The sequence below is a fragment of the Pristiophorus japonicus genome, chromosome 15, assembly GCF_044704955.1.
Source record: "Pristiophorus japonicus isolate sPriJap1 chromosome 15, sPriJap1.hap1, whole genome shotgun sequence".
Classification (NCBI taxonomy): domain Eukaryota; kingdom Metazoa; phylum Chordata; class Chondrichthyes; family Pristiophoridae; genus Pristiophorus; species Pristiophorus japonicus.
Window position 1 is genome coordinate 63,387,949 of NC_091991.1, and position 24,264 is coordinate 63,412,212.

Here is a 24,264-nt window from a genome sequence, read left to right on the forward strand (position 1 = left end):
TGAAGGAAGGGGTGGGTGGGACAGGTTTGCCGCACGTTCCTTCCGCTGTTTTCGCTTGCTTTCTGCATGCTCTCGCGACGAGACTCGGTGCTCAACGGCTTCCCGGATGCTCTTTCTCTACTTAGGGCGGTCTTGGGCCAGGGATTCCCAGGTGCCGGTGGGGATGTTGCACTTTATCAAGGAGCTTTGAGGGTGTCCTTTAAACATTTCCTCTGCCCACCTGGGGCTCGCTTGTTGTGTAGGAGTTCAGAATAGAGTGCTTGCTTTAGGAGTCTCGTGTCAGGCATGCGGACGATGTGGCACGCCCAACGGAGTTGGTCGAGTGTGATCAGTGCTTCAATGCTGGAGATGTTGGCCAGAGCTAGAACATTGACGGTGCGTCTATCCTCCCAGTGGATTTGCAGGATCTTGCGGAGGCAATGCTAATAGTACTTCTCCAGCGCTTTGAGGTGTCTACTGCATATGGTCCACGTCTCTGAGCCATATAGGAGGGCGGGTATCACTACTGCCCTGTAGACCATAAGCTTGGTGTCAGATTTGAGGAACCGGTCTTCAAACACACTCTCCCTCATGCAACCGAAGGCTGCGCTGGTACACTGGAGGCAATGTTGGACCTCGTCATCGATGTCTGCCCTAGGCTCCCGAGGTATGGAAAATGGTCCACGTTGTCCAAGGCTGCGCCGTGGATTTTGATGACTGGGGGGGCAGTGCTGTGTGGTGGGGTCAGGTTGGCGGAGGACCTTTATTTAGTGGAAGGCCCATGCTCTCGTATGCCTCAGTGAAGGTGTCGACGATGGTTGGAGTTTGGCCTCTGTTTGCAGATGCGAGCGTCGTCCGCGTACTGTAGTTAGATGACAGAGGATGGGATAAACTTGAGGCGACGTAGGTTGAACAGGTTCCCATTGGTGTATAGTTTAGTTCCACTCCAGCGGGGAGCTTGTTGAGAGTGAGATGGAGCATTGCAGTGAGCAAGATCGAGAAGAGCGTTGGCGCGATGACTCAGCCCTGCTTGACCCCGGTCCAGACGTGGATTCGATCTGTAGTGGATCAGGATCACAGCTTGCATGTCATCGTGGAGCAGGCGGAGAATAGTGACAAACTTTTGGGGCAGCTGAAACAAAGGAGGAAGCGCCATAGTCCCTCACGGTTAATAGTGTCAAAGGCCTTTGTGAGTCAAAGAAGGCCATGTATAAGGGTTGGTGCTGTTCCCTACATTTCTCCTGTAGTTGTTGCGCGGTGAAAATCATGTCCATTGTACCCCTTAGTGGACGGAATCCACATTGTGACTCTGGGAGGAGCTCTTCAGCCACAGGGAGAAGACGGTTGAGGAGGGTTCTTGCGATGACTTTCCCAATGGCCGACAGCAGGGAGATTCCTCTGTAGTTGCCACACTCGGATTTGTCCCTTTTTTTTGAAGATGGTTCCGATTATGGCATCTCTGAGATCTCCCGGCACGCTCTTCTCCTTCCAGATAAGAGAGATGAGGTCATGCATTCGTGCCAATAGTGCTTCTCCGCCATACTTTAGTGCTTCAGCGGGGATTCCACCTGCTCCTGATGCCTTGTTGTTCTTGAGCTGACAAATGGCCTTTTCTACCTCGTGCAGGGCTGGGGTTTTGCTGAGATGGTGGCGGGTAGCATGCTATGGGATGGAGTTGAGGGCACTCTTATCGAAGGCAAAGTCTCGGTTAAGGAGATCTTTGAAGTGCTCCTTCCAGTGGGCACCGACCGCCTCGGTGTCCTTAATGAGGTCCTCTCCATTCTTTGCCAGCAGTGGGCGGGGGGGACTTGGCTGCTTGAGCCGTAGGTGGCCTTGACTGCGATGAAGAATCCTCGCACGCCATGGCTGTCGGCCAGCTGCTGGATCTCCTGCGCTTATATATAAACAACCTGGCTGCTTGGGCACACTTAAATTGTTGAAGACAAAAGTGATTAATATATCCTTGGTGTTTGAACAAATAGTGAAGATTTCATTAGCTGCCAGGAATACATTTGTCACACTAACAACAGTTTAATCAGTGCTGTTTTTAAATGATTATATTGCTGATCTCTTATGCATATTTTTCTGGTATAGTTGATTTTTGAATATTTAACATTAATGCTTCATGAAAGTCATGTCAGCTGTTTTGAGAGTCCTTGCTAATATACAATTTAGTTACTTTAGGAAAGAATTTGTATTTCAGAAATTTGTTCTAAAAGAAGTTGTCTTGTTTTGCTCAGCTTTTCAATGTGGCCTTCAGTTCCTTGGAAACCTTGCAGCTGGCAATGAGGAGTCTAAGAATATCGTTTGGAAAAATGCCTTTCCAGATCTCTTCCTGTAAGTGTTGCACCAAATTTATTTATGTAAATGGATGATCAGTTGATCGCGTTTGTTCGTTTCAGTGTGGTATATCAAACAGCCCATGTAATGCATCCTGTTTTGCTCATTAAGGTGGTGTTCTTTCGTATGGTAGTAGCAAAAAACAAATTAAATATCAGTATCTAAGTCAAATATCCAGGCCAAAGCTTCTAGTGTAACAGTGTGGATATCTTGTAGGCTGCCTGCGAATTTCCTCTGAGGGCAGTGCTCAATGATATGCTCCAGGGTCTGATTCGGAGCTCCATAGTCGCATGATGGGGATGCTTTAATCTTTCATCTATGGAGAAGGTGGCAGCATTTACCATAACCGGTTCTGAGGCATTGATGGTTGTCCACTGTTTGCGAGGAAGGTTTGATCCTTCAGTTTATACTGTAGGTTCCTCTATAAGGAATCCATTTGATATGTCGCAGTTCTTCCGAGCATTTTGCCATCAGTCAGCAAGGCTGAAGGGAAATAGTTGAAGGGTTTCGGCGACAGTCCAAAATGGCCTTCTAGATTTGAGACTGGTTAGAGGTAAGTTGTTCATGCTGGTCTGGAACAACTTATCTTATCTTGCTCATCAAGATCTTGCCCAGAGGGTTGTGAATCTGTGGAATTCTCTGCCCAAGGAAGCAGTTGAGGCTAGCTCATTGAATGTATTCAAGTCACACATAGATAGATTTTTAACCAATAAGGGAATTAAGGGTTATGGGGAACGGGCGGGTAAGTGGAGCTGAGTCCACGGCCAGATCAGCCATGATCTTATTGAATGGTGGAGCAGGCTCGATGGGCTAGATGGCCTACCCCTGTTCCTAATTCTTATGTTCTTATGTAAGGTAAGAGACATCAGTGCTTAGGATTGAAAGAATTCAAATTTATTGCATTGAACAGATTCTCCAAAACAGTTCACTTTTTTTTTTCTGTTTGAGGCCGTAAAATGTTTCCATCTTGCCTGGGGGCCACATATTATCTTGCTGAGTGGATAGACGGTCACCTGCTCGAGGTTTCTATGTCTGCAGACAGGTGTTCAACAGCTATGAAGGCTGTATTCACACTCTGATTTATTCTCCCCTTTCCACCACCTCCCTCTGTTCAACTCCTAACTGTAGTTGAGCTGAGGAGTTCAGTGGTCAGATGCAGCAAGTTGCCATTCCACCACAACAGTACCCCAAAGCACACCATCCCAAAATAACGGCCCTGAATTTGCGGTCGGAGAGTTCCCGCAGGGAAATGCCTCCAATCTGCAAATAAAATGCCCGCGTACCTGGTGGTCTGGGAGGTCCGGAGATTCGCATTCCTGGGCTTCTCCAGATACCTGTGTACCTTGGGCGTGCATGATTCGCAAGCGCCCTTAGGATTACATGAGCTAGCCCAACCAATAAAAGAAGGGAATCCCCATTCATGCTTATGGGGATTCCATATCTTACAAAAAATACATCTACATATCAAATAAATTCAACGGCATTACCATCGCCGAATCACCCACTGTCTACATCCATGGGGTCATCATTGACCAGAAACTTAACTGGACCAGCCACATAAATACTGTGGCAACAAGAGCGGGTCAGAGGCTGGGTATTCTGCGACGAGTGTCTCGCCTCCTGACTCCATCTACAAGGCACAAGTCAGGAATGTGATGGTATACTGTCCACTTGCCTGGATGAGTGCAGCTCCAATAGCACTCAAGAAGCTCAACACCATTCAGGACAAAGCAGCCCGCTTGATCGGCACCCCATCCACCACCTTAAACATTTACTCCCAACACCATCGACGCACCATAGATGCAGTGTGTAACGTCTATAAGATGCAATGCAGCAACTCGCCATGGCTTCTTCATCGACTTGTACCACCTAGAAGGACAAGGACAGCAGGTGCATGGGAACACTATCACCTGCAAGTTCCCCTCCGAGTTACCATCCTGACTTGGAAATATATTGCGTCCCTTCTTACTCGCTGGGTCAAAATTCTGGAACTCCCTCCCTAACAGCACTGTGGGTGTACCTTCACCACAAGGACTGCAGCGGTTCAAGGCAGCAACTCACCACCACTTTCTCAAAGGCAATTAGGGATGAACAGTAAATGCTGGTCTTGCTAGGGACAAATAAAAGAAAACATTACATATTTAAAATGAAAGTGGCATTTTTTTCGAAAAATAAATGTAAATGTTTTAATGGGGCTAAAAATAAACTTGCCTTACTGCATAGGTTTTTTTAATATATAATCATTTTAATGTTTTTTGTAAGCTGTTATGCTGGTAAAAACCGGCCGTACGTCTGACAGATCGCAAGTTCCGCATTTTCGCACTTGTGCTTCACGCCTGTAGGGGCCGCAAATTTACAGGCCACAAACTTTTTAAGTGTAAAAGAAAATGCTGCTTTGTTTTACCAAGAAGAGGTTATATGCAGAGTTATGGATTTGAGACAGAAAACAATTAAATAATTGAGCCAGTTAAGTGTTCTCACCTATATATATTCCATCTGTCTTGAGATAAACCAATGGTTAAGGGGGCAAAACGCTGGTGCAGCATTTCTCCACAGAAGGGCCTGTAAGAGAAAAAATTAACTGCTTCTTGAAATTGAGATAATTTAACTTCACACACTTCAACTTAATGTCATTCAGTCTTTGACATTCACATTTAAGAAATTTGTTCAAGACAAGTATATAGTTAATTGTGAGACTTCAATTTGAGAGCACCAGTTGTATGTCTTATGATTAGCAAAAATGTATTAGACTTTTGAACAGTCTGGTAGTTATTTAGCTTCCTAACTGAGTTGGTGAGCAGCTTGTGCTAAGCCAAGAATATTAAAGCACTTGCTTCCAATATTTAGACCGTTCAAAGTGATGGGAGATCTTTGAATCATCATGGCTCTATCTTTTGAAGATCCAAATCCAAGCTGAGACTAATAATAGATTTGTATGCAAATTTAACAGGTTTTAGATTCTTTAGCGTGGGCATATGGTCTATGTGCCAAAAAAAATTAAGAAACACTATGTAAAGAACATTTTCTGCCAAGTTGGTTCTAACAACTGAAGACTGGAACTTCTAGAAGCCTTTGTTGTTTTGGGCGAGGGGTCAAGAGGGACGGCGGTGGTGGGGTAATCTTTCTGAAATTCTCCACGTCCTCTCTTGCTTTAGAACAGAGAAATCATTCCAGGGCGAGAGTAGGACTCTGTCAGATGATATTTCAGGAGATGAGTTCAAAAGAGGATCACCTATACAGGAGGGATCCACATCTTCAACAAATCTGGGAACTGTTGTTAAATGCTCCTTTTAGAACTTTTGTTGTGGTATGTCTCCTTGCCTTTAGTTTCAGCATGTTGAGTTAATGAGCTACAAGCTCTTGCAGATCTGCCCTCTTTAGTTTGGTAGTTGTATCGGATTATTTGAAATGTCTATCCAAAATTGTATCAAAATTCTATTTTTTTCAAATTGATAGTACTTATCTTTCTCCTTGCATCCCTTGGAGGTCAAATGCATAATTATTTGAATTCTAGCACATTATAAGAATAAACACTTATGTAAATTTAAGCCATTTTTTTCATTTGTCAATAATGCTTCAGGTCACCTGTCACCAGATCCATTTGCAAGATCCATTACCACTTGGAACAGTCCTTGTTCCTTGACTACTTTAAAACAACATTCAAAAGAAGCTGTACATCAAACCACAGGTAGCCCTTCCCCATTTTTAATGGCATAATCCATACCCATCTATCCCAAAATGTCCTTTTTGAACCTTATAATCTGATCTCCCTGCCTGCCTGCAGTGCAGAGACTGCTTTAGTCAGAGTCATTTATGACATTGTCTGTGATTGTATGATAGAGTATTCAAACAGGCTCATTTAGACAGAATGTGAAAATTCACAGACCCCCAAGTCAAGGCTGCTACATGCAGTTCGGCATGTTGCATTAACTCATCAATCAACTTGACATTTTCGGACCTTGGGTAGCGAGCCAATAAAACGTTAAAAGACTTTCAATTGAGCCAATAAGGTCAAAGAAGGCGAGTTCTTTTCTGTAAATTGATCCAGGTATAAAATACAGCCATTTTGACCATGTGTCTCAGTAAGACAAAGAAACTGGCAATCAGCCAGCAGTTTGTTGCTCTCTGCCAAGATTAAAAAGTTAAAACTACCATCGGAGTTCGTATTTGATTGGAAATTAAGAGATCTAACAGTATTATTGATGGTCCACTTGCCCTCTTTGTTCTCCTGGATCTCTCTGCAGAGTTCGATGCAGTTGACCACTCTATTCTGCTCCTCTGATTAGTAGACCACCTAAAGCCCTTGACTGGTTTCACTCCTCCTTGTCCCAACAAAGCCAGCATATCTCCAGCAACAGTTTTTCTCACCCTCACACAGTTACCTCTGGGATAACTCATGTTTCCATCTTTTGCCCCTTCCATTGTATAGTTTCCCTTGGAAACAATATCCACAGACAGTGTCAGTTTCCATATATATTCTGACACATTCCAACTCTCTACTACAACCCCATAGCTATCCATTTTGAATACAGTATTTTTCCAGCTCTATGCCATTGCCTGTCTTTACCTCATCTTACCCCCTCCATTACTGAAATCATTATTCACCTTTTTTGTTGCCTCAAGACTCAACTTGTTGAATGTCCTTCTCAGAGTTTGTCTTGTGGGTTGAAGATGAGGTAGAGCTGGGTATCATCAGCATACGTGTGGAAGCTGACCCCTTGTCTGTGGATTATGTTGCCAAGCTGCATCATGTAGATGAGGAAGAGGAGGGACAAGGATGGATCCCTGAGAACAGGTATGGGTGCAGGGACGCAAAAGGGAAGCCTTTGCTAGAGTAAGGGTAGTCCCACTGAGTTGGAGAACAGTGGAGAGGTGTTGGAGGAGGATGGTGTGTTCCACTGCGTCAAAAGTTGCAGAGGGGGCAAAGAGGGATAATGTGTCATGGTCACAGAAGATGTAATTTGTGACTTTGGTTAGGAATGCTAAGGTGCTGTGGCAGGAGTAGCAATCTGATTGGAGAGCTTCAAATATGGACTTAATGAAAGGTGGGGATAGATTTGGGACATGATAACATGTTCAAAGGATTTGGAGAGGAAAGGGAGGTTGGAGATGAGGCAGTAGTTTACAAGGACAGAGATCGATGGTGTTTTTTTGAGGAATGGGAAGGGGATGGCGGGGGATGGGGGTTGGTGGGTTTGAAGTGGAGGGGGACAGTACCTGTGGAGAGGGAACTTTTTATAATGTCAGCTAGCATGGGGGCCAGAAAGAGATTTTGAGTTGTCTGTAGTTTAGTCGGAATGTTGTCAAGCGAGCAGGAGGTGGATTTCTGACAATATGAGCTTGGAGTGTGCATGAAGGGAGTTGGCGGAGAAACCAGAGAGGCAGTGGGTGCCTGGGCTAGGGCAGGGTGGAGTATAGTGGAAGATTTGGCTTGCTGGGGAAGGGGGGGGGGGAAGCAGCAGCAGCCACTGAACAGATGGTCTAGGTCTTAATGAAGTCCACAAACTCCTTGCATTTGTTGGCGGTACATAGGAACAGGTGTTGACCATTCATCCCTCAAGCCTGTTCCACCATTCAAAGAGATCATGGCTGAACAGTATCCTAACACCTTAGCTCCATATAGAGGGTAAAGAAGCCGTGGGTATCTTTGCTCTTCAGAATGATCCTGGATGAGTAGATGGTTTTGGCAGAGGGGAGTGAGGCCTGATTGCATTTGACATGGATCAGCCAGTTCTGTTGTGTGTCAGATACACTCACATCTGTGCCCCTTGGACTTGAGGGAACAAAGAAAGGGGTGCCATATCAAGGGAATTGATCGGGATGAGAGTGTAAAGGTTTTGTTGGGGACAAGGGTATTAAAGGTGGAGGTGAGGGAGTGGTTGAAAAAAATTGCCAGCTGCAGAATTATTGTGATGAATGGAAGTCCAAAGGCTAGGCTTATGCCTAGTGACTGAATTAACAGGGCCTCTACTAAAACAAGATAGAACGTCACCCCCTACCTCTGCAAGCTCCTCAGGCTGTACATTCCAGCTCCTGGCCTACTATACATCCTCACTGCTCCACTGTTAATGGCAGAACCGTCAGCCATTAACCCCCGACATGCTGGCATTTTCTTGCTAAAGCCATTTGCCCTAAAACCTGCACCTTCAAAAACATCTTCAAAACCTACCGTTCTGGGCCTTTGGTCACCTCCCCAAAGTTTTGTAATTCCTGTTCAGTATCTGTTTCACACCCCTACCCACTTCGTGAAAAACAGTGCAAGTTGTTGTTGAGCATAGGTCAAACAACGTTCAAGAAACCCGTAAGTCTTCTCCATTTGAATTTCCATACTTTATATACCTGCTAAAAATTGGGAACAAAATCTCATGATTTGCTGTCCCAAAATATTTCCCTTTCCCGCTGCATCATCCTTTTCTAACAGCACTTTTTTATCCAGTTAAATGAGTGTTTGCGATATTTGACTAACGTGTTCAGTTTGGTATTGATTTTTTTCAATCTCTTAAACTGTAATTTAATTGAAATTAATATCTCTTCGGTTCTTTGCTATTTCTTTCGCTTGTTTTTCAAAAAATGGACTCATTTACTGTCACATAGATATATTGTAATATATTTGGCAAGCAGGACATGCAGCTGATTTCCTGGGTCAGTTTCTGATATTTCTGTTTTTTAATCTCTCCTAAGGAATTACTTGAATCACTGGGATAAGAAAGCTGTTACCTATTGCTGCATGGTTCTGTTTACCTGCCTTAGTGCTGAGAGGACAGCTGATCTAGTGAGCCACACGAAAGGGGTTGAACTGGCTGAAACTGTCGTCAAGATCTGCAGGACAGAACCGGAGCTAGACTGGGCGTATGTATTTTTTGAGAAACATTTAACATTTTCTTCCAGTCACCTGAGCAAGAAGATCCAAGACTTTTAACTTATATGCAGCTTATAGTTCTATCCCCTAAAGCATTAGCATTACTTTGCTCGTTTTTAAATGAATACTGGACTGATCAATAACATATATACTTATAGGTTTAACTTACTGGAGTTTTGACCATTCACGTTTTGTCATTCAGTGACCTGGAGTTCCTAAATTGAAATTTTTTCTCTTCTTGATGATTTTTCACTTCCCCCTCGAAGGCATTGACTCCTCGCTGGAGTACAGGTACATGTCATTACTGGTACCACTACAAAGACTATTCTCCATGTTTGATACCAGACAGTGAATGCCTCAAGCTCTTCAACTGTGGAGGGCATCACAGCTGAATCCATTCAAGACTTCAAACGCATACACGAACACACAATAACGTTCTCTCTGCAAGTAGGAGTGACTGGATAGCAACAGGATTGAGAAGAGTAGCTGATTTGTCCCCTCAGGGGCGTGGGTAATTATAGTGGCTCAGCTAACCTAGCACAGAATGGGAACTAACCTGAGATTTTCTTGGTGTGTGTGGCTGGATAAACACACTGAGCCACCGGGGGAGCACCACTTTTGCTTTTTTTAAACTCCTTTTTGTTTGATGTTTGTTTTTCTGTTCTATAAATTCAGCTGTGATTTTGTGCCATTCAAATTGCAGGAATGGAAACATGAAATTGCCAACTGAAAATGCCCTTTTCTTCCAGAGTGTGCTATGTTTAAATTATACAACGGCCAAAGGATTTTATTGTCTGATTTAGTTTTATTCTGTTCTGTTGGTATTCCAATATTTTTCTTGTAAATTTTTAAAATCCAAGTTTATGGAGCGCCATGTATTATTTAGCCTTTTTTGGTACAATTCTTGAATACCAACTCAAAATAATATTTTTCCCACTTCCAAGTAATTTTCCTTTCCTACTAGTATTCCCGTTGAATGTGGGTGGGCTGAGCATACTCTGTGTGTTCTAACTATGTGCATGCAGTACACGGTACAGTGCAAATACAATGGCGGTCACTCAACATAGTGACAACAGCAAAGTTGGAAGCAGGTAGGGCTGGTTCAGTTAGCAGATTCATCCCCCATCTTTAAAAGTAACTTGAAAAAACAGCACCTGGAAAAGTGAAAGTGAAAATTACTTTATTACGATTGAAAAAATTAAGAAAAGAACACTTTTTATATAAAACAAGCCCCGATTACAATAGATCATCGAGAGCTTTTAAAAGAGAGGTGGGGAACAAAGTATTTATACAGAATTAGGCTAAACCTAATCTACAAAGAAATTATTCGACTGTCAGAAAATTCTATGACAATTTCTGTGACTATTGAATCATTAAAGGAATCAGTTTCTTTCCTTTTTCATAATTCATCTTTTGTAATAATGAATTCATAAGTATTTAGATTCAGCAATGTGCATTGTAGTAGTAATGATCTTGGATGTTTCCAGAAACCATATTTAAACGCCATTCAGTGAAATCTTAGATGCATTGTCATGGTGAATCATGGTAAACAGAGAAAGGCTGTGAATAAAAAAAATGACTTGATTGTAACTCTGCAGAATCAATTCTTTTTGTATTGCAGAACTTGCTGATAGCCATTTGGCATCAATGTAATTTCTAAAATTCCTGTATCATTCTCAAATCAGCTTCCATAAAATGGTACAAAACCTGTATTGTGCCAACTCTGGAAAGCAGCCTCATACAAAATGCAGCACTACTTGCCAACTGAATACACTTCTCTTATCAAGCTATTGTTGATTTGGTTGCATTGAACTATCATTATTATTTTCAAATGGATTTTCATTTATTTAAATTATGCTATGTAGGTGAGGGTTCGGGGCTCAGGAGAGGCAAGGGCCCAGGGGCAGCCGGACCAGCCCACACTGTGATATGTGTGTTGTGTGCACTCGGTCCGTGCAGCAGAGCAGGTCTTCAGTCGTTTTGGTTAATCCTTGCCACTTGACCAAGACCTAGCTCTGTCAAGCCCGTGTGCCACCACACGTTAAATAAAATCCACGCACTGGCGTCTCCCACCCTTCAACATGTAGTTCGGGATCCAGAATATGAGGTCCTTCATTGAAACACCTGCGAACTCATCCCTTTTTGGCTTGGAAGCATGTCATCCTCGTTTCGAGGGACTGCCTATGCTGATGGGTATGTAGTGACAACAAAGTTTGAGATTTTGTGAAAACAATCAATATTTTTTCATTCCTTGGATCTCCCTTTGATGTTTATTATTTGCAAACTTGTATGTGTTGCTTTTAGCTTGTGCTTATAACTGATGGTGCTGTTTTCCTCTTGATCACAGCTGTGATTTTAGGATTAGCTGTAGACTTCTGTTCTGCAACCAGGGCTCAGGAACAGATGTCTGCTGGCACATGGCTAGTATTTTGTTTTAACTTTTTGATAACCTTTATTCCATGGAGTAATGGCCAAGTTATGCTGCAGTTTATGTATTTCAAAAGTACAGGGAATTAAGCCACCAATTTCATAGGGCACTGAATCCAGGAAGCTTTGTGAGCAGCTGGTTATGTCACTTGGAGCTTGCAACCACTGCACTATAATGGATTCAGTGAGTTCCCAAGTGTTGTGTCAGAGTACCTAGGATTTTTACATATGATTTTAAAAGAGTTGATTATATTTGGCAATGTGGTGCCAACAATATAGCTCCTACTGCTGACTCTCGCCACTCTGAACCCGTATTGGTATTAAACCAGTAAGTACCTGCAGCATAATGAGGTGGGAACTGTAATGTTGCTGTTTCCTAAATTATTTTTCTATACAAATTCATAAATTAGTATTTGTAAAATTAAAACCTTTTGTAGCAAAAGTATTAAGACTGCTTTCAAAATTAGTGTATTCATGCTTGACTTCTGATCAGTTGTTTGCCAGGGCATTGAACACCTTGAGTCTCATCGCCGAGAGCATGCAGAAATCAAGCGCAGATAACAGAAGGAGCATGCGGCAAACCAGACTCCCCACCCACCCCCTTCCTTCTGTCCCACCTGTGATTCCCATATTAGACTGTAGAGTCACCTGAGAACTCACCTTTAAAGTGGAAGCAAGTCTTCTTTGATTTTGAGGGACTGCCTATGATGATGATACTATCATAGCTGAGTGGATGGTTAGGCTGTCTTTTTGGTCCCTGGAATATAATGTGAAATTATTCAATTTAAATTATTGCTGGAGGGCATATCCAATAATTTTTTTCCAATCAATTTATTTGGAATTAAAAACGTTAGTACTTTTTCCAGTTTTTGACCAGTCTAACATACACAAAACCCATCAGCGTGCTTAAAAACCTCTAAATCAAGCTGCTGAGAAATCCACAGAATGAGTTACTTTTTGCCCAATTATAGCGGCACACTCTCTCCCCATGGGGACACATTCTACTGACACAAGGCCAAAGAATGTAGGCACACGTTGACAAGAGCTATGGTTTAAGAACTCCCAAGTAGTTTAACCAGCACTGAAGACTAGTAAACTTCCCGTTGCTTGTCCAGTCTGGTAAAAATCCACGCTGCCAGTGAGAGGTGTACCCTGCAGGTTCTGTCAATGAGCAAGGCTGGCTGGGCAATCATCAGCAGTGCCCTGGAGTACTAGGGATCCATTTAGCTAAAGTATCAGATTACGGAGTCTGCCCCAGAGGTTTGACTTGGTTCTCAGTCTTCCATTGGCAGGCATGTCACATTGGAGCTACCCCAATCCTAAAGATTCCCCAATGAGGATAGTCATGACATGGTCAACATCAGTTTTGCAGACAAAGAGATCATGAATGATACAGAATTGTGTGCTTTTCTAGTTTGATACAATCATTGATACATTACCATTTTACAACTATTTACAATCTATATTAATGACTTGGAAGAAGGGACCGAGTGTAACGTAGCCAAGTTTTCTGATGATACAAAGATGGGAGGAAAAGCAATGTGTGAGGAGGACACACAAAATCTGCAAAAGGACATAGTCAGGCTAAGTGAGTGGGCAAAAATTTGGCAGATGGAGTATAATGTTGAAAAGTGTGAGGTCATGCACTTTGGCAGAAAAAAAAAATCAAAGAACAAGTTATTATTTAAATGGAGAAAGATTGCAAAGTGCTGCAGTGCAGCGGGACCTGGGGGCACTTGTGCATGAAACACAAAAGGTTAGTATGCAGGTACAGCAAATGATCAGGAAGGCCAATGGAATCTTGGCCTTTAATGCAAAGGGGATGGAGTATAAAAGTTGTACTGGGTGTTGATGAGGCCACACCTGGAATACTGCGTGCAGTTTTGGTTTCTCTATTTACAAAAGGATATACTTGCTTTGGAGGCAGTTCAGAGAAGGTTCACAAGGTTGATTCCGGAGATAATGGGGTTGACTCATAAGGAAAGGTTGAGTAGGTTGAGCCACAACTCATTGGAATTCAGAAGAATGAGAGGTGATCTTATCGAAACGTATAAAATTATGAGGGGGCTTGACAAGGTGGATGCAGAGAGGATGTTTCCACTGGTGGGGGAGACTAGAATTAGAGGGCATGATCTTAGAATAAGGGCCCGCCCATTTAAAACTGAGATGAGGAGAAATTTCTTCTCTGAGGGTTGTGGATCTGTGGAATTCTCTGCCTCAGAGAGCTGTGGAAGTTGGGACATTGAATAAATTTAAGACAGAAATAGACAGTTTCTTAAACTATAAAGAGAATAAGGGGTTATGGAGGGCGAGCAGGGAAGTGGAGCTGAGTCCATGATCAGATCAGCCATGATCGTATTAAATGGCAGAGCAAGCTCGAGGGGCCGTATGGCCTACTCCTGCTCCTATTTCTTATGTTCTTATGTTCTTATTTTTCTTTCTTAAATTACTGGGCAAATGGAGTTTGCTTTCCTTAAACTAATCCAGATACAAGTTGTGCAAGACTCTGGTGCCGAATTGAGTAATGGTATTTCCCTGACCGTAAAGAAGTGTCATGTATCTGTATTAGTACACGGATACATTCACCGTACACCCACTTCAACAAACAGACCCTTTCCATACATTTGACTTGGATGCTGTAACAAAACACTAATTTCACAAAGATGCATTAACAATATAGCTACACAATATTTTTGAGCAACTACAGTGGTTTCCTATTCCTATTTACTAGTTTTACAACCAAGACGTGCCAAAAAGAGCACTTTGCTCCTGTATAATTAAGTGATTATATATTGCAGTTACCAAGGCAATAAATGGTTGTGGTGCTTCAGATACAGAGCTTGGACAGATTTTATTGCGTAGTTAAATGATTTTTGCAGTTTCTGATGTGTGCTTGTTTAGCTTTATGGTTAATTCATTTTTGTTTTGGTTAACATTACTGAAAGGAAATAGTTCAAGGCATGACAGTAATTTCTCCTTATCCATGGATATTTGTCCATGCCCCTATACTTAGTATTTAAAATAAATACCAAGTGACTTTTTCTTTAAAACATCTGGCCTCCAGATTGATGCTACCATCATTATGGCATTTCTGAGGCTTGGTGCAAAAAGGGATGTTTTCTTGCTTACTTTTAGCTCCCAGTACCTCTGTTGCCCAATCTTACTTTTCAATTTTCTCCCCATCTCTTCCAAAGATGGTAACTCGTGCCGTCATACGGTTCCAGGGTTTCCGGCAGCCCAGCCGTATGTTGCCAAATGGCCGGTATTCAATTCTAAGCTGAGACATTATTGGCAAGCTACTTGCCAAACTAACGGGGTACGGTAGCATAGTGGTTATGTTAGTGGACTAGTAATCCAGAGGTCTGGACTAATGATCTGGTGACATGAGTTCAAATCCCACCACGGTAGCTGGGGAATTTAAATTCAATTTAATAAATCTGGAATAAAAAGCTAGTATGAAATTAAAAACCCATCTGGTTCACTAATGTCCTTTATGGAAGGAAACCTGCTGCCTTTAGCCGATCTGGCCCATACGTGACTCCAGGCCCACAGCAATGTATTTAACTCTTAACTGCCCTCTAAAATAGCCGAGCAAACCAGTCAGTTGTATTCAAGAAGGTTGCTCAACACCACCTTCTCAAGGGCAATTGCGGATGGGCAATAAATGCTGGCCTTGCCAACAACGTCCATATCCCATGAATGAATAAAAAAGAAATGTACGATGTAGCCAAATACAATCTGATATCCACATATGTACTTTCCAGCACAATTCAATAGATTACAGTCTGGATTGACAACCCTGGCTGATGTTTTTTTTCCTCATTCACCCCCAACCCGTTTCCCTCGTCTCCCCCATCCCAGGGGTGCTGAAACCAATAGCTACACTCCTCGTGCCTCCCAGACTGAAGTTCAGACCAGAAATTGATATTGGAATCTTTCTAATTTGGCTCCATTTCGGCGCCTAGGTCAAGTGAAAACACTGGTTCCAAAGCTGTCAGTTTGATTGTTGCTGGATAATGATGTTTGTTGGTATGAATTACAGCTCAGCTACTACGTGCTGCAATGTTGTGAACTTTTGAGCTTAAACCACACACACGTTTTGGTGGATCTGATGTTGAAAATGTAATCTTGTGGTCATAGATTCACGTTACAGAATTTGTTTTTTGCATCCATTTAAAAAAATATGTTGCACTGGAAGTGGTTAATCCTCCATTTTTGGAGATGTTATGTCTTTTAGTGGCAATTAAAGCCTGCAGAAATGGCTTAGAGGTTGAACAGCAAGTGCAGTCGATAGAGGATAATGGAGTTGAGTTGGCCTCGAAGGGAAGTAATCAAGTCAAGGGGTTTAGATGACCTCTTGCTCGAGAGGTTTGTAAAGACCAGAATCCAAGAATGAAGCTGTAGTGAACATACATGCAGCTACCTCAGTTCATGTACTGTAATTATGTGGAACTACTGTGATAAGTTGTTGCACCTTCAATAAAATTAAGTAGCATTGCATAAAAAAACTTAGTGATAACAAATATGTAACTTTAAATGATAGACTCTGATGTACAACTGGATAACATTTTAAGCATTCATTCATTTGATCAGAGGAGTAGAAGCAATGATGGGGATTCTATAGTAAGGGGAATAGATGGACGTTTCTGCAGCCGCAATTGAGACTCCAGAATGGTATGTTGCCTCCCTGGTGCGAGGATCAAGGATGTCTCGGAGTGGCTGCAGGGCATTCTGGACGGGGAGGGTGAACAGCCAGTTGTCATGGTGCATATAGGTACCAACGATATAGGTTTAAAAAAAGGGATGAGGTCCTACAAGCTGAATTTAGGGAGCTTAGGAGTTAAATTTAAAAAGTAGGACCTCAAAGGTAGTAATCTCAGGATTGCTACCAGTGCCACATACTAGTCTGAGTAGAAAGAGCAGGATAGTTAAGATGAATACGTGGCTTGAGGAATGGTGCAAGAGGGAGGAATTCAAATTCCTGGGACATTGGAACTGGTTCTGGGGGAGGTGGAAGCAGTACAAACCGGACGGTCTGCACCTGGGCAGGACCGGAACCGATGTCCTAGGGGGAGTGTTTGCTAGTGCTGTTGGGGAGGGTTTAAACCAAAATGGCAGGGGGATGGGAATCTATGCAGGGAGACAGAGGAAAGTAAAATGGGGGCAGAAGCAAAAGGTAGAAAGGAGATGAGGAAAAGCAGAGGGCAGAGAAATCAAGGGCAAAAATCAAAAAGGGCCACATTACAACATAATTCTAAAAGGACAAAGAACATTAAAAAAACAAGCCTGAAGGCTCTGTCTCAATGCGAGGAGCCTTTGTAATAAGGTGGCTGAATTAATTGCGCAGATAGTTGTGAAAGGATATGATGTAATTGGAATTACGGAGACATGGCTCCAGGGTGACCATGGCTGGGAACTCAACATCCAGGGTATTCAATATTCAGGAAGGATAGACAGAAAGGAAAAGGAGGTGGGGTAGTGTTGCTGGTTAAAGAGATTAGCGCAATAGTAAGGAAGGGCATTAGCTTGGATGATGTGGAATCTGTATGGGTAGAGCTGCGGAACACCAAAGAGCAGAAAACGCTAGTGGGAGTTGTGTACAGACCACCAAACAGTAGTAGTGAGGTTGGGGATGGCATCAAACGGGAAATTAGGGATGCGTGCAATAAAGGTGCAGCAGTTATGGGTGACTTTAATCTACATATAGATTGGGCTAACCAAACTGGTAGCAATACGGTGGAGCAGGATTTCCTGGAGTGTATCAGGGATGGTTTTTGAGACCAATATGTCGAGGAACCAACTAGAGAACTGGCCATCCTAGACTGGGAGTTGTGTAATGAGAGAGGATTAATTAGCAGTCTTGTTGTGCGAGGCGCCTTGGGGAAGAGTGACCATAATATGATAGAATTCTTCATTAAGATGGAGAATGACAGTTAATTCAGAGACTAGGGTCCTGAACTTAAAGAAAGCTAACTTTGATGGTATGAGACATGAATTGGCTAGGATAGACTGGCGAATGATACTCAGAGGGTTGACGGTGGATAGGCAATGGCAGACATTTAAAGATCACATGGATGAACTTCAACAATTGTACATCCCTGTCTGGCATAGAATGAAACGGGGAAGTTGGCTCAACCGTGGCCTACAAGGGAAATTAGAGATAGTGTTAAATCCAAGGAAGAGGCATATAAATTGGCCAGAAAAAGCAGCAAACCTGAGGACTGGGAGAAATTTAGAATTCAGCAGAGGAGGACAAAGGGTTTAATTAGGAGGGGGAAAATAGACTAAGAATAAGCTTGCAGGGAACATAAAAACTGACTGCAAAAGCTTCGATAGATATGTGAAGAGAAAAAGATAAGTGAAGACAAATGTAGGTCCCTTGCAGTCAGAATCAGGTGAATTTATAATGGGGAACAAAAAATGGCAGACCAATTGAACAAATACTTTGGTTCTGTCTTCACTAAGGATGACGCAAATAACCTTCCGGAAATACTAGGGGACCGAGGGTCTAGCAAGGAGAAACTGAAGGAAATCCTTATTAGTCAGGAAATTGTGTTGGGGAAATTGATGGGATTGAAGGCTGATAATCCCCAGGGCATGATAGTCTGCATCCCAGAGTACTTAAGGAAGTGGCCCTAGAAATAGTGGATGCATTGGTGGTCATTTTTCAACATTCTATAGACTCTGGATCAGTTCCTATGGATTGGAGGGTAACTAATGTAACCCTACTTTTTCAAAAAGGAGGGAGAGAGAAAACACGGAATTATAGAGTGGTTAGCCTGACATCAGTAGTGGGGAAAATGTTGGAATCAATTATTAAAGATGTAATAGCAGCGCATTTGGAAAGCAGTGACCGGATCGGTCCAAGTCAGCATGGATTTATGAAAGGGAAATCATACTTGACAAATCTTCTAGAATTTTTTGAGGATGTTTCCAGTAGAGTGGACAAGGGAGAACCAGTTGATGTTGTATATTTGGACTAGTGGAGTGAAGCAGGGAGAAGCAATGGATGTGGTGTATTTGGACTTTCAAAAGGCTTTTGACAAGGTCCCACACAAGAGATTGGTGTGCAAAATTAAAGCACATGGTACTGGAGGTAATGTATTGACGTGGATAGAGAACTGGTTGGCAGACAGGAAGCAAAGAGTAGGAATAAATGAGTCCTTTTCAGAATGGCAGGCAGTGACTAGTGGGGTACCGCAAGGTTCAGTGCTGGGACCCCAGCTATTTACAATATACATTAATGATTTAGACGAAGGAATTGAATGTAATATCTCCAAGTTTGCAGATGACACTAAGCTGGGTGGCGGTGTGAGCTGTGAGGAGGATGCTAAGAGGCTGCAGGGTGACTTGGACAGGTTAGATGAGTGGGCAAATGCATGGCAGATGCAGTATAATGTAGATAAATGTGACGTTATCCACTTTGGTGACAAAAACAGGAAGGCAGAATATTATCTGAATAGTGACAGATTAGGAAAAGGAGAGGTACAACGAGACCTGTGTGTCATGGTACAGTAGTCATTGAAAGTTGGCATGCAGGTACAGCAGGCGGTAAAGAAGGCAAATAGCATGTTGGCCTTCATAGTGAGAGGATTTGAGTATAGGAGCAGGGAGGTCTTACTGCAGTTGTACAGGGCCTTGGTGAGGCCACACCTCGAATATTGTGTACAGTTTTGGTCTCCTAATCTGAGGAAGGACACTCTTGCTATTGAGGGAGTGCAACGAAGGTTCACCAGACTGATTCCCGGGATGGCAGGACTGACATATGAAGAAAGACTGGATCGACAAGGCTTATATTCACTGGAGTTTAGAAGAATGAGAGGGGATCTCATAGAAACATAAAATTCTGATGGGATTGGACAGGTTAGATGCAGGAAGAATGTTCCCGATGTTGGGGAAGTCCAGAACCAGGGGTCACAGTCTAAGGATAAGGGGTAAGTCATTTAGGACCGAGATGAGGAGAAACGTCTTCACTCGGAGAATTGTGAACCTGTGGAATTCTCTACCATAGAAAGTTGTTGAGGCCAGTTTGTTAGATATATTCAAAAGGGAGTTAAGATGTGGTCCTTACGGCTAAAGGGATCAAGGGGTATGGAGATAAAGCAGGAGTGGAGTACTGAAGTTGCATGATCAGCCATGATATTGAATGGCGGTGCAGGCTCGAAAGGCCAAATGGCCTACTCCTGCACCTGTTTTCTATGTTTCTAAGATGGATTTTTAAGGCCAAGTAAAACATTTTAATTGAATTTTAAAATTACTTTTAACTTATATAAAGTTTGAAAAGCTAACTTCACAAAGAAAACCGCACGGTGTGACCCAGGGGTTATTTAAATATTATGGGTATGAGACATATAAATGAGACAATACCAGGCGGATAAATGACATCTTTTACTGGGTTCCTGTAAATTGGTTGCAGCTAATTACTGTATTTGTTTCAACAATGCGCATCATGTGCCCCAAAGTTTTTATTGCAAATATCCTGAAAGGCATTAAATTGAATTGTGACCCTGTTCCTTCTTTCTTTCCTGGAGGATCATAAGCGCTATTATTGAAGAATGCCAAGCTGAAATATTACAATTTAACAGGAGTTTAATGTTCTCTTTTCAGGTTTCTGATTGTAACAGACCAGTTTCTCAAATGTCCAGATTTAGTGGCTGCTATGTACACTAAATTGAACAATCAAGGAAGGTAAGATAAAAATCCAATTTGGATTGTTGCTTCTCAAATCTTTGGCCCTAGTTATTCAAATCCTGATTGCTCCAAACATGCCTGTTATTTAACTCTACTTTTAAAAATAGCTCAGTCAAATTTTTACAAGTCTGGATGCTTTTCCTAGTTTCCTGAAAAAGTGTGCTTTTCAGAGTATCCTGATTAGAGATGATAGGCCAACATTCCATTTGCCTTCGTGATCACTTGCTGTACCTGCATACTAACTTCTTGTGTTTCATGCACAAGGACCCCCACGTCCCTCTGTACTGCAGCAATTTGCAATTTTTCTCCATTTAAACTATAATTTGCTTTTCTATTTTTTTGCCAAAATGGATAACCTCACATTTTCCCACATTATACTCCATCTGCCAAATTTTTGCCCACTCACTTAGCCTGTCAACATCCCTTTGCAGATTTTTTTGTGTCTTTCTCACAATTTGCTCTCTTACCCATCTTTGTATTATCAGCATACCTGGCTATATTGCACTCGGTCCCTTCATCCAAGTCATTAATATAGATTGTAAATAGTTGAGGACCCAGCACCGATCCCTGCGGCACTCCACTAGTTACTGTTTGCCAACTGGAAAATGACTCGTTTATCCCGACTCTCTGTTTTCTGTTAGTTAGCCAATCCTCTATCCAAGCTAATATATTACCCCCAACCCCGTGAACTTTTATGTGGCACTTTATCAAATGCCTTCTGGAAATCCAAATACAATACTGGTTCCCCCTTATCCACCCTGCTCAATACATCCTCAAAGAGCTCCAGCAAATTTGTCAAATGTGATTTCTCTTTCATAAAGCCATGTTGACTCTGTTGTGTCTGCATGCCTGTTTACTGTGTGTTGTCTGTAACACTTTTCTGCAACACTGAATGTACCCTTACACTGGACACACCTTGCCTGTACACCAGAGGGTGTTGCTGCTGGAGACCTAAGGGTTACCTGCAGCCAGTATAAAAAGGAACACACAGCTTGTTGTCCTCACTCAGGAACTGCAAATAAAGGACTACAGGTCTACACAGTTTAAGAATCATACCCTGCCTCATGGAGTCATTACTAAAGGTGCCTACATACACTACACACTCTGCTTGATTATATCATGCTTTTCCAAATGTCCTGCTACTACTTCCTTAATAATGGACTGCAGCATTTTCCCAACGATAGATGTTAGGCTAACTGGTCTGTAGTTTCCTGCTTTCTGTCTGCCTCCTTTTTTAAATAGGAGCGTTACATTTGCGGTTTAAAATCTGCTGGGACCTCCCCAGAATCCAGGGAATTTTGGTAGATTCTTCATAGGCGATCCCTCGAAACGAGGATGACTTGCTTCCACGCCAAAAAAGTAAGAGTTCACAGGTGTTTCAATGAAGGACCCGAACTACATCCTCAAGGGTGGACGATGCCTGTGCGTGGATTTTTTTAACGTCTGGTGGCCATTGCACACCAGCCACCACATGGGATTGACAGAGCTAGGTCTTTGTCCAGTGGCAAGGATTACCCAAGATGACTGGAGACCAGCTCTGCTGCACGGACCTAGTGCGCATTCATCATAGTGTGGGCTGGCCTGTGCTGCCCCTGAACTCACGCCTCCCCGATCACGTTCCTCTACAGTCTGTCGCCGCTCCTTCGCTCCAACCTCGCCGCTCCTGCTGTATCTGCCCACGCTTCAATCACCGACCTGGACCTTGATGATGTCACTCTTCGCTGCCGTTGCCCTCCTGCACCTGCTCGCGCTGCTCCCTGGAGTGGTATGCCTCCACGCCGCTCCTTTTATGGCCCCGACCTGCCGCTGGTGTTCTCACGCAGGTTGGGGCCTCCATTTGGTAGATTACAACCAATGCATCCACTATCTCTACAGCCACTTCTTTTAAGACCCTAGGATGCAAGCCATCAGGTCCAAGGGACTTGTCCACCTTTAGGCCGATTATTTTACCGAGTACTACTACTTAATGATAGTGATTGTATTAAGTTCCTCCCTTCCTATAGCCCCGTGATTATCCACTATTGGGATGTTTTTAGTATCTTCTACCGTGAAGACCGATACAAAATATTTGTTCAAAGTCTCTGCTATTTCCCTGTTCCCCATTGTTAATTCCCCAGTCTCATCCTCTAAGGGACCAACATTTACTTTAGCCATTCTTTTCCTCCTTATGTAACTGTAGAAACTCTTAGTATCTGTTTTTAAGGTGGCTACATTCTTTGGATAAGTTGTGCCAGCTTTGAGGGAAGGGTAAACTGAATCAGGCTGCTCTGCATGCAGAAATGCTTTGCCTATTGGTGGACTCACATGGCGATCTGCCTCCTTTTGCTCGGGCCAGTGGAGCAATGGGGATCTGAAATACGGAATATGGAAAAATACAAATTTTTAAAAGGGACTATTTTTATGGATTTTAGTAACAGCAAAATTAATTTCAAAAGCAAAACAAGACTGCACTTAAAAATATATATTTTTATGTTGGTGTTCATAAATCCCACTGAAGTTAATATGCACCTGGGGCACTGCACACCAACATGTGCTTAAATTAGTTAGGCATGTATTATTTCACTGATCATAATATCACTGCCCTTAATATATAATTGATATTTTGCAGAAACTTTTTGTATTGTGACTTTTGCATAGTTAATGGAAGTAACAGCTCTGATGCCTGTATTCTTTTGTTACAGGATTACCGTATTGGATCTAATATCTGCGAAGTTGAGTGAGAGGAGACTGGGATCGTCAGCTAGCAGTGATGAGCTGAATGTTCCTGAGAGATTGATGCAATTTCTGGCAGGCTGCTTCCAAGAGAAATGCATGGCAGTGTTGAAATTCACTTCTGCTACTGATGCAGAGGATGAGGTAGGATGGGGATTTGCTCCATTTGCTAGTGCTGACATTTACTATTGCCACCAACTCAGGCTGAAAGAGAAAAATTTAATTTCACAGTGCTATTAACGTTGTGTACAGGGCTTAAAGAATTGACTATTTCACTTCCAGATAGTGGGGGGGGAGGGTATTTGACTATGGTTTGAACAGGTCAGCTTCTTTAGGTTTATTGCAAGGATTCACTGACCAATTGGTGTGGTGAATTTAACATTCTGTGTTATTTAATAATCATTATTACTCATTGCCAAGTTACAGTTATGAACACTAGTGTTCGACAAAATAAATATTGAACAACTTTATTGATTTTATTACAGTAATGTTTTTATATTTGTTCTTGGGATGTGGACGACACTAGCAAGGCAGCATTTATTGCACATCCTTAGTTACCCTGAAGGCATTAAGAGTCAACTACATACTGTGGGACTGGATTCACATATAGGCTAGATCAGGTAGGGGTGACAGATTAATTTCTCTCATGTTGGGTTTTTGCAACACAACAGCAGCTTTCATGGTTATTTTCTGGTGCTGGCTCATAATTACCAGAGTTTATGAATTCAACTTGCCATGGTGGAATTTGAATTTATAAGCTTCAGGTTGCTGGTCTAGTCCCATAACCACTAGGCTACCATATTGTGGTAATACAGATACACATTGGCTCAGAATTTGCGGTGGTAATGACAGCAAAACTGTTAGCGTCGCCGTCATTACTCCTCTGAAAGTGACTGCAACTTCTGGAGTCAGCGCATGCACAGATAAAAACAGAAATTCAGAAGTTGCTGTCAGTGATTCTACTCTTCTCCGCAAGCTGTGCTGTGGAACTCCCTGGAGCCAGCAATCAATTCAAATTTCACATTCTACCCGCCATAGACTTAAGGTCATCTAAAAATCTGTTGCCTGTGTCCTAACTCGCACCAGGTCCCGTTCACCCATTACCCATCTTTTTAGGCAGTCCCCCGGAGTCGAGGATAAGTTGCTTCCACACTAATGAGTTCTAAGGTGACTGATGAGACCAATGCATGATCTACAGTCTCTGTCACAGGTGGGGCAGACGGTGGTTGGAGGGACGGGTGGGTGGGGTGCTTGGC

At 42.6% G+C, this 24,264-nt stretch overlaps 1 protein-coding gene across 2 annotated transcripts in view; it reads left to right on the plus strand.

The window, feature by feature from the left end:
• Positions 1 to 24,264, plus strand: part of atxn10 (ataxin 10) — a 321,911-nt gene that overhangs the window by 60,223 nt on the left and 237,424 nt on the right. Inside the window, exons 1-6 of one of the 2 annotated variants that reach the window (XM_070900535.1) lie at positions 1,982 to 2,067; positions 2,220 to 2,316; positions 5,900 to 6,007; positions 9,001 to 9,168; positions 20,213 to 20,293; positions 22,978 to 23,152. In XM_070900535.1, coding sequence (XP_070756636.1) covers positions 2,031 to 2,067; positions 2,220 to 2,316; positions 5,900 to 6,007; positions 9,001 to 9,168; positions 20,213 to 20,293; positions 22,978 to 23,152 — 666 coding nt within the window. In that variant the 5' untranslated portion in view covers positions 1,982 to 2,030. Of the gene's footprint in view, positions 1 to 1,981; positions 2,068 to 2,219; positions 2,317 to 5,899; positions 6,008 to 9,000; positions 9,169 to 20,212; positions 20,294 to 22,977; positions 23,153 to 24,264 lie in introns of those variants that run through there. The other variant, XM_070900534.1, reaches the window with a different exon arrangement.